The sequence below is a fragment of the Aplysia californica genome, unplaced genomic scaffold (assembly GCF_000002075.1).
Source record: "Aplysia californica isolate F4 #8 unplaced genomic scaffold, AplCal3.0 scaffold01217, whole genome shotgun sequence".
Lineage (NCBI taxonomy): Eukaryota > Metazoa > Mollusca > Gastropoda > Aplysiida > Aplysiidae > Aplysia > Aplysia californica.
The window spans coordinates 764-11990 of NW_004798487.1; the positions used below are offsets into that span (position 1 = coordinate 764).

General features: G+C 43.2%; 1 protein-coding gene across 1 annotated transcript; it reads left to right on the forward strand.

The window, feature by feature from the left end:
- The first annotated feature begins 4862 nt into the window (after window positions 1-4862).
- LOC101848400 (monocarboxylate transporter 12) lies at window positions 4863-8864 on the forward strand. Its single transcript, XM_005112244.3, has one exon. The coding sequence runs from the start codon at window positions 5238-5240 to the stop codon at window positions 6990-6992; it is 1755 nt and encodes a 584-aa protein (XP_005112301.1). The 5' UTR covers window positions 4863-5237; the 3' UTR covers window positions 6993-8864.
- Window positions 8865-11227: the final 2363 nt, after the last annotated feature.

Consider the following 11227-nt stretch of genomic DNA (forward strand, 5'->3'; position numbering starts at 1 on the left):
CTTTAAGATGAAACCAACAACTCTACATGTCCAAAAATTGACGAGAGCCTGATTCCACCACGCTGCCTCACATTTCTCTTATCTGATAGTATAGAGCCTCCGAACATATCACCTGAAAAAGGCACGTGAATTTTATTTTAGGTGCAAGATGTTGCAGCCCAGCTCAAAAATGTACCAACAGCTTTAATGAGACAGCTTTTATATGATTATGTTCTCTTCCTGAACAAGCACAAGGAGAAAGGGGGCTCTCGTGGCCTAGAGGTTAAGGTGTTGGCCTCTCATTCAAAGGTCCCGGGTTCGAATCCGGGTAGCGACCGAAACATTTTCTTTTCTCTAAAATTGTCCCCTTTCACCTCCTTTCCTGCTCTCTAACAATGTTTTGTTGTCTGCTTTCATTTCCACTTTCTGCCCCCACCCCCTCACCTCCTTTGCTCCCTCCTCTGGGCTCCTGACTCTTTCTGCAGCCTTTCTACTGCTACTCCTTGGCTCCTCCAAACTGCTGTCTTTCTACCACACCCCTGATCTTCTGGTAGGAAAGATCTACACCTAGCCTTCTCGGACAGGGGCGACAAATCTCGAAGGGCCCGTGTGCAAGTTGCGCACGTTAAAGATCTCTTGGTGGTCTAAAATCGATAAGAGTAGCCTTCGGCCGCCACCCGGGCAAATTTCCTAAAAACTGAAAATATAAGGTGTGTCCCGCCCGTTCATATGACTTTATGCAGTTGCGAGCGCCGTAAAAACACTTACCAAAACAAACAAACAAGGAGAAAAGGCTGAGGTGGTCGAGGAACCACACAAAAAGCCTAGGCTATCCCAGAGACCACCCACCACCTCATCGTTCTTGAGCCTACATACCCTCTCTGCTACATCCCAGGACTGACCTCTTTCCAAAGTGCGGCAAAACAGCAGGGTAAAAAAATAATTATGAATAACTAAGGAACTGACCTTTGACCCACCCACGCTGTATTCTACCCCCCTCCCTCTCTCTCTCTCTCTCTCTGTCTCTGTCTCTGTCTCTGTCTCTCTGTCTGTCTCTCTCTCTCTCTCTCTCTCTCTCTCTCTCTCTCTCTCTCTCTCTCTCTCTCTCTCTCTCTCTCTAGCTTCCACGATTGTTTAACCCTATCCGTACGCGTCGGGGTCATTTTGTAACCCAGGAGTTGTATTCTTCACATTTTAGAATACTTCTAGTTCGAAGATCTCTTTGAAACTTTTAATATTTCTCAAAAAATCATGTTGACAGACTGCTATGGAAAGCGTTCGAATCGGATTAACGAGTAAATTTCCTCTTTGGAAGTGGTGGCACAGAGTTCTCCACGTCGTATGGATACGATAGTAAAACACGACGTACGGATAGGGTTAGGTGGTGGCACAGAGTTCCCCACGTCGTATGGATACGATAGTAAAACACGACGTATGGATAGGGTTTAAACTAGATTCGCTATCGGCGAGAAACATGGCCGTACGATTTCTGCTCATTGCGTAAAATAAACCTGTTTCAACAATGAACGCTCTTTTTCAATGTGTCTTGGGGTTATGAAACAAAGCTAATTATGACCACCCCAAAGACATGGATTTTAACCCTATCCGTACGTCGTGTTTTATTATCGTATCCATACGACGTGGGGAACTCTGTGACACCACTTTCCAAATGTACTCCTTATTCCGATATGTACGCTTTGCATAGCAGTCTGTCAAGATGGGTTTTTTTTTGACATACTGCAAGTTTCAAAGAGATCGTCTTACTCAGAATTATTATAAAATTTGAAAAATACAATCCCAGGGGTACAAAATGACCCCAGGGCGTACGATAGGGTTAATATAATCCTAGACCAGGCATTGTAAAGTCTACTGCTCTCTGCTCTTTATAAAAACTTTGCGCGTAAATGATGTGCACTCCATATGGAATCGGAACCACTCCCGAGTGCAAAGTCTTGGGTATTCTGATGCGTCTACGGATTCCCCAAACTGATGTATATTTGACACCCTTGTGTAGTTCATTTAGTGTGCTCTCTTCTCTCCTCCCTTGAAGGTCAAGGTTGTCCCCAGGCGTATAGTCTATTTTCAGAGAAAACACTCCGCTGACAGTGCTAATTTGTTGATACTGATATTACACCCCTGAGCCCTCTCGATGAACGGAAATGAATTAAAAGTAGTCTTTCTGTCCAAATCATGAACCTGTATTACAATATTCTGCTAGGTCATAAAATATTCGTACATGCTGACATACTTCGGGTTTGCAATGGCATAAACTCTTGTCACTCAATTTGGAGCCGTGTAAAGAGCCAGGGGGAAAGATGCTGCGCGCTGCTGTCGATTTGGACTATAGCGAGGCTGATTATAGCGAGGCTGATTATAGCGAGGCTGATGCTGATAGTTTGTCCTTCATAACGTGGACACAATGGTGTGCAAGCTTTGAGCCGCAGTTTATATAGAGGGCCTAGCCTACAGTGCAAAGATGCAGCCATATAGGCTAGGTGGACGGTCTAGAAAAAATGTAAATTTAGATCTAGATCTATTTCAACTCAAATGTGGCATGCCTCTGCTCATACTTCAGGTATTAAAAAAAGAGTAGAGTTGCATTTGATAGTAATCAAGTTCATCGGGGTTTTTTCATTTTGCATAAAAGATAATATGTGAGCCAGCGTGGTGGAATCAGGCTCTCGTCAAAATACTCAAAGCGAAGAAACTTGCATTTTTCCGCAGGTTTGTGAATTTTATCAAACTTTTGATTTTGGCTCAACACCTTTCATGCCCATTACAGAACTCATTTCTGTGTAGATTTCTGAAAAACGTTGAATAAACACACAAAAAAATGTCAATTTTCTGTTACTACGGACTCTTAAGCAAAGGAAATAACTAATCTTTGGCGGCCATTTTCTCACCAATCTTACCTCTGAAAACAGGTGACCCTCACCTCCTTCTGTTGCAAATATCTCGACTTGTGTTCTAGATAATGGGATATTTTTTTCATCCAAATAAAGACAAGTGAACGAGCTTTAAGAAGCTACCAATAACTTTACAAGCCCCAAAATTGACGAGAGCCTGATTCCGCCACGCTGCCTCACATATATTCATTCCATTTCTCATTAATAGTGGTCTGACTTTAAAACAAATAATTTGGTTTTAGATTCGAGCACTATTATATTCTACAATAGACTTTGAGAAACATTGCATCTGTTACGAAATGAAACTACGAAAATAAAAACTTGTCTTGTTCATTGTAAGAGCTGACGGCTTTGAGGAAATTGTCCAGTCGCAAGCGAGATAACTTGCCTGCCAATTCACGAGAAACTATGTACGGGCATCGATCATGAGCGGTGTGTTTACGAACTGTACCATAATATCGGGGTTTACGAACTGTACCATAATATCGTGGTTTACGAACTGTACCATAATATCGTGGTTTACGAGCTGTACCATAATATCGTGGTTTGGAAACCTGTGTCTTGGACTGACAGGGCCTTCAGTTCCGGTGAAAATACTATACTAAAACAAAGATCGTACATAACAAGATAGTACACTCAGCCAAAAAAAAAATATATTAGTGTAAGTTCGCGCATTGGTGCAGATGGTGCTGCAGTCTTTGTTTTGAAGCTTTCTTTCGTTTCTTAATAAAAAGAATACGTGGGTGGTTGGTGGTTGCTCTGGTGTGTTCTGCTCCTTCTTTCCTATTAAACTTCTATCATCCTTATCTCCCCTTCTTCTTTTTACGTTTGTTACTCCCTTGTAACACCTCTAATCATCTGGCGCTCATATGACCTTATGCAGTTGCGAGCGCCGTAAAACCTCTACTAAAACTAAACTAAACAAGAATAGGAATAGCCCAGCTTGCTAGTTTCGCTTTATTGTTTATCACACAAGTAGGGTAACTCTGTTCGCAAAGTCCGCTCTTTTTCGAAGAAGGCGACACCGGATTTTGAGGACACTTTTTTTAATTGGCTCAAAGAGAGGAGTAAACTACACGCATCTTGTTAAATATAAAATCATGATCTTTGCTTAAAATTAAAATCGATGAGTAAAATTTGATAAGGTAGACTTGTATCTGAAATTTTTCCCCCCAGACTCTTAATTAACCATCTCTCGGAAGGATTGGAAATGTACTTACAACTTTTTCAAAGTTTACTGTCCCATCATGTTTGCTTTGTCTGTGTATCTAATGATATTAGATTATTCTGTCCACTCTTCTGCTAGTAAAACTTTTTTCTTTGGGGGGGGGGTGCACACACACACCCGGTAAAATAAATATAATCATCCTGTAGAGGAAACTTCACTTGAAGCTAAACAAAAAAACGTTTCTCTTAACGTAGGACATAATATGTGAGGCAGCGTGGTAGAATCAGGCTCTCGTCAAAATAATCAAAATGAAGAAACTTGCATTTTTCCACTGGTTTGTGAATTTTTTTCCAATTTTTGTTTTTTGCTCAACACCTTTCATGCCCATAAAAGAACTCATTTCTGGGTGGATTTTTCTGAAAAACGTTGGTTAAAGGCACCAAAAAAAAAAAAGTAAATCTTCAGCTACCACGGACTCTTAAGCTAAGGAAATAACTAATCTTTGGCGGCCATTTTCTCTCTAATCTTACCTCTGAAAACAGGTGACCCCCACCCCCCTTTATACTCGAATATCTCGACTTGTATTCAAGATAAATGAATATTTGTTTCACCCAAATAAAGAGAAATGAATAAGCTTTAAGATGATACCAATAACTCTACATGCCCAAAAATTGACGAGAGCCTGATTCCACCACGCTGCCTCACATATTTCACACTCCTATCGACACCCTTTGGATCGTTTAGGAAGGGAGCTTCGAACGTACATGTCAGATTCAACAACCTTAAAAGGTAACGAGGTACTCTATAAAAATAAAATCTTCCCGTACAGAAATCGGACTTGGGTCACCTGAAGGCGACCGTGACGCACCTAACGGCTAGATGCATACGCAAGCCGATCTGTAGCAGAATTCGATAACGTATTATCATAGACGGGGCTTTTTCCAACGCTTTCTGGCCTTGGTAGGTTGGCGGGTGCTCTTGTGTGGTTTGCCCCTTTGTTCCTATCAAACACCTACAACTGTAATCATCTCTCCGCCTTCTCTCTTGTGTCTGTTACTCTTTTGTAAAACCTCTAATCTGTGGCACTCACATAACCTTTTTGTTGTGCAAGCTCTTACGAAAACCTGAACGTTTACTAACGCTATGTTTTCTCCTCTTTCGCTCGCCAGAGCCTTTAGTGCGATATGACGTCCACAAGTCCCAGGTCCCGGTCTGAAGGTAACGGCGCCCTCCACAGCGCCAGGCCCGATGACAAACCCGACCTCGAGGGGAACGTCGACTCCGACGACTACGACACCGAACTCCCAGACAGCGCCGAGCAGCCTCTTCACCCCGAGGAGCCGGCCAAAAACGGCAAACATGTCGTCTACGAGGGGAGCGACGTAGACGGGAAGGAGGAGGAAGGCGGGGATGACACTCCCAAAGCTCCGGACGGCGGCTACGGTTGGCTGGTCGTCCTGGGATGTTTTCTGAGTCACGTGATCACGGGTGGGTTTGAGCGCAGTGATGGCGTCTTTTTTCTTCAGTTCCTCTCTCGCTATGGGATGAGCGCCCAGCTCACAGCCTGGCCGGGGGCGCTGGTCTCCACCATACGACTCTTTCTAGGCCCCGTGTCCAGCGCCCTGGGCAACAGGTTCAGCATCAGGTCCACTACGATGGTGGGTGGCATTTTAATCGCAATAGGATTCATCCTGACGAGTCAATCGCCCAACTTTTACTTCCTGTTCTTCTCCCACGTCTTCGTGCACGGCATCGGGAGGGGTTTGGCCTACGCCCCTGGTTTAATCATCGTGGGTATGTACTTCGACAAGCGCAGGGGCCTCGCTGCCGGACTGGGCTCTGCGGGTGTTGGGGTCGGGACGTTCCTAGTGGTGCCAATGGCGCAGTTCGTCTTCGATACCTACGGCTTTAGTGGTGCCTTTCTCGTCCTTGCCGGCTTTTCCTTCAACATGCTGCTCGTGGCTATGCTGTACAGACCGCTAAGCATGCACTTGCGTTTTACCCGCGTTCGAAACGCCCAGAAGATGCGCAGAATAGACACCCAGGAGGGCGTGGTCTTGTCAGAGGCGGCAGATGTCTGGGACGATCAGAGTGTCCGCTCGTGGCGGTCACAATCCGTGTCCAGCGCTCAGCGTTATGAACCCCCAGCACCGGAGAAAAAGGCTGCAGTGGTAGTTAACAACAGTGTACAGAAGAATAGCCTGCCTGCCAACCGTAAAGAAAAAGGATTTTTCAAATCAGCTTTGGACATTATTTTTCCTATCGAATACAAAAACAAAAGTAATCAGACGAAAAAGAAACTATTCAACTTTCAGCTACTCAAAAACGTACCGTTTCTCCTTTACTGTTTAAGCATTTGGCTATTCACGCTTGCTTTCAAGGCGGCTTTTACCTTCCTGCCCGCCCTGGTCAAATCTCGGGACATATCAGAGTCCAAAGCAGCTTTGGTGCTGTCTATAGCTGGCATCGTCGACACGTTAGGCCGGATAGCAGCGGGGCTGTTGCTGGACAGAGAATTCATCCGACCGTTCAGGACCATTCTATACAACAGCTTCCAGTTCGTGGTGGCTGCGATCGCTTTCATCATGCCCATGATGCAAGACTTCTGGGGATTCGTGGCCATCGCGTGCCTGTACGCGTGCTTCACGGGCGCCTATGTCTCCCAGAAGTCGGTTATCGTGGTGGACATTCTTGGAATAGAGCACATGGCTAGCTCCTTCGGAATCCTCATCTGTTTCCAGGGCTTGGGCACCATGATGGGACCGCCGCTCTCAGGGGCGCTCAAAGATCATTTTGGCTCGTACGACGAAGCGTTCTATTTAGGCGGGGGCTGCATGATACTGGCGTCTTTACTGATGGTGGCCAGTAACGTGGCTTTGAGCATGCAAAGGAGGAGAAAAAGCAGGGAGACCAAGGCGGCTGGGTCGTCGGCAGCCTAGGAGAGTATTCGGCGCTATTTGCGAAATCGAAAAGACATGAGCTGCTCCAATGTGCTCTGTGGACAGTTACAGGCGCCACGCGCTTGATTCTATCAGTTGTTGGTTTACTGAGGAAAACTCGTCTCCATTGGCCATGACAACAATGTTTTACATTTGCGAACATTACTCGCCTGGCTGAACGCTACCGGTAAATGTTCAGTGATATCAAATCGTGAATACAACTGACATTTGGTGAGGGAGGTTATGAATTTTGTGAAGTTACTGCCTCAGTGAAAGACTTCTACTATTCATTTCAGTCACAGCTTTGCTGTTATGACAGCAATCATGTCGGCAACCTCCTCCCCAATCTATGAGACCATGGCTTCGGTTTTTGACGAGTCTATAAGCAAGGACATTTTTTCACAAAGGACAAATCAGTTATATTCAGATCCGGAAAAAGACGGCCCGGAGAAGGTCTTCTGTTCTGGCTGACATTATGGTTTGGGACATAGGGTACATGCACACATGTAAAGTAATCCTATCTGAGAAAAATACATTTGAATTAAGAGCAGAGCACTTTTCAGTCAAGTATGATGTGTGGTTTCCGCTAGGACAGACACGTTTTAATGAGGTCACACCAATGTGTGTGCTTAATTCTCACGGTGACCAATCGTTTGCTCTGAGAATCCAGAAATACCTGGTTCCACACAACTTGTGAGATTTCCTTTGGCGGAGATTATTTGAGTTGTTATGTTGTTGAGGTGGACACAATCACGTGACGACAACGCCTTTAACGGCTACGGGGCACCTGAGGTGAAGACACGGCCCCGGTTCAAAGACCGACAACAATGACCATGTGTATACATTCTATGCAGTGACCATGTGTACACATTCTATGGAATGACCATGTGTATACATTCTATGCAATGACCATGTGTATACATTCTATGCAATGACCATGTGTATACATTCTATTCAATGACCATGTGTATACATTCTATGCAATGACCATGTGCATACATTCTATGCAATGACCATGTGTATACATTCTATGAAATGACCATGTGTATACATTCTATGACATGACCATGTGTATATACATACACCTTCTGATATACATGTCTGCCGCACCAAGGTAGACCGACGTGCCTGCACACATTATTAACTTTAGCATCTTTGTTTCAATGGACGCCTATACCCATTCTCCATCTTGTGTCAAAGGCAGGAAGACGTATCTGCACTACAGATAGGATATTTCACTGTGGCAAACAGACGTAACTGAAGGGCCACGTCCATATTTCCAAAGGCAGCGCGACGTAACTCAAAATCATAAAAAGTGCAGATACGTCGTTGCACCTTGGCACAGCAGAATCATTGTGTAACTGATGGAGAGATCTCGCTATTGACTGGAAGACTTAATAGCCTAACTACTACTGCCACATTCATTTTTTAAAAAATTATTGAAGGATAGATACAATTTCCAAGGACAAATTCATTTAAAACTGACATTGGTATAGACAAGGTTACTAAATTATAAAAGGACACATTTTTGTAAAGAAATAGTGAACGGAACCATCGACAATGTAACAGTTGAAAAGATGTTCACAACATGTTCCCTTTCCCACAATGAAAATACGGCAGGCACAGCATTAAAAAAACCAACAACTGAAACTCATTGCTGAGAAAAAGGTCCAAATAATCGACCAAAACATGCCACACGGTTCTTTTTTCCAAATTTCAAGGGACGTATTCGAGTTTTTCATTGAGAAAAAAGGTCTTCACCCGGAACAAAACATTTTATATAGCCGCCACCTTATCTGAATTATTTCGGCATACTAGTTTTAAATACATTAGTTCTTCAATGCACAAATACACACCGTGCTTAATTTTTAAGACGTTGTTAAGTTTAGTTTGTTTGTTTTAGTAGAGGTTTTACGACGCTCGCAACTGCTTAAGGTCATATGAGCGCCAGAAGATTAGAGGTGTTACAAAAGAATAACAAACATAAAAAAGAAGAAGGAGAGATAAGGACGATAGATGTTTGGTAGGAAAGAAGGAGCAAACCACACCAGAGCACCCGCCAACCACCCACTTAAGTTTTGTGTTTCACTCAGTTGTGGTTTATCTTTCTCTAACTCGATAGTTCTCCATATAACTGACAAATTTGACGTCAACAAAGTTGTAGTAATATGACGAACGTGCTATATATGGATTTTCTAAAAGATCCTTATAATTTCAGACAAATAACTTTGCATCTTTGAGCAATAACGCGAATCCCACTGACGTACGTAGAACCAATACGAAAGCGCCCCCCCCCCCCGAATCCTTTTTCAACGCCCACTTTTTAAACTCATTGTGTACTCTTTTATCTTAGTCTGCCTCTAGGTCAGTATTTTTTGTCCCTCTTTATCTTCGTCTATGTCTTTGTCAATCTGTTTGACTGTCTGTCTGTCTGTCAATCTCCTTCGGTCTCACTGTCTGTCTGTCTGCCTGTCTGTCTGCCTGTCTGTCAGTCTGTCAGTCTCTCTCTCTCTCTCTCTCTCTCTCTCTCTCTCTCTCTCTCTCTCTCTCTCGTGTTACCTCTGCAAAGAGAAGGAGAAGAAAGTGTATTGTCACTGAAAGAGTCAACGTTCTAAGATTGCATGTAGGACAGTCTCGACAAGGTTACCCTGACAGGCTTGAAGAGAAGGACGAGCCTTCCCACGGCCCAAATACATAGGTTAACTCTCTCTCTCTTCTCCGCAGGCGGCATTCATTAACCCTTTCACGACGCACACTCTGGTCTTTAGGCGACGCCCAAAGGTTTTCAATTAATTTTTTAAGACACTTTAAGAAACAGTATTTTTATACAATTTTGATAAAGTGGGAGGGTGTTTTTAAGGCGCCCCTCCCTCCTCGCTTGTTTGTTGTTGTTGGTGGGTTTTTTGGAGGGGGGCTGTTTTGTTTTATTTTATTTTATTTTTTTGTTTAATTTTATTTTTATTTTTATTTATTGATTATTTTATTATTGTTTTTTTGTTTTTTTTTAGGGGGGGGAGGGTTAAACTGTCATCTTACTTAACTCTCATCTGCCCTCTTCTTCCTCGTTCTTCGCCCATTCCATCCCACCCTCACTCCATGATGTTCTGTGGAATCATTTTGTTAGAAATATATTTTGTTCTATTTTTAAGTCAAGAAGTCTACGTGTTTGTACAAATAAAGTCAGTGATGACATCATTTTGCACTGATGAAGTTCTATGACCGAAAATTCTGCAAATGTTGTTATCCCATTACATTTTTTGTTTTGGTCCTTATTATCCCAATTTCTTCTATTAAACATGTAAAAAAAAAATCTTACCATCACAATTTGTATACATAGTACATGTATTACTGTAAATATGCGACTAAGTGAGCTGGTATATAAATTTGACGCAAGTAAGATTTCTTACCGTCCTTGTTATATTATAACTGTACGTGAGCACTTATAATGCTGTAATTAACAGTGACAAAGAAATTTCGAGAGACAATGGAATCCTAGCAGCAAGTTTTGAAAAGAGATCAACGCCGCGTAAGCTGCATCGTTTTGAACGTACAAAGATGGCGGCTGTTCCGATAATCTCCGCCCCTTCGGCTTCCACTTGCTTGGAATCGAGGCCTGTAAATCTTTAGTTCCGTTATCCTCGTTTGGAACTGTTGAGCGGCAATGAGCGGGCCACGCAACTTTAGGGCCTCTCCCTATAATCACAGTTACTCCAAAGATCAGACATTGTGTGTGGATGGTAGGCGGGTGCTCTGGTGTGGTTTACTTCTTCTTTCCTATCAAACATCTATCGTCCTTATGTCCCCTTCTTCTTTTTTATGTTTGTTACTTTCTAATTGTAACACCTCTAATCTTCTGGCGCTCATATGACCTTATGCAGTTGCCAGCGCCGTAAAAAACTAAAAAATAAAAATGATGTTATTTATCTTTACAAAGTGTATGCTCCTCTACTAAAGCTAGCTCTAACTTAAAAAGACATTATGTGTCTAGCGCGTCCTTCGAGGGTTAAGTTAGCTCTCTCAGACCGTGCGTGCTTCCGCCAACAGGACCGCTGTGTGTGTTGTTGTACACAGACTTTGAAAACACAAGCGTAGAAGAAACAATTCCGTGCAGTTTTTCTTGTCCTAGCTTGCACATTGTATCGCACCGGAACGGTTAGGTCAACAATAATAATTTCAAGCAAACGGGAATTTTAAGGCCCTCCCATTCCATCAGCGTGTGTGTGTGTGTGTGTGTG

What these genes read in the sequence shown, in the direction of transcription:
- LOC101848400 (XM_005112244.3), top strand. Translation starts at nt 5,238, where the DNA reads ATGACGTCCACAAGTCCCAGGTCCCGGTCTGAAGGTAACGGCGCCCTC.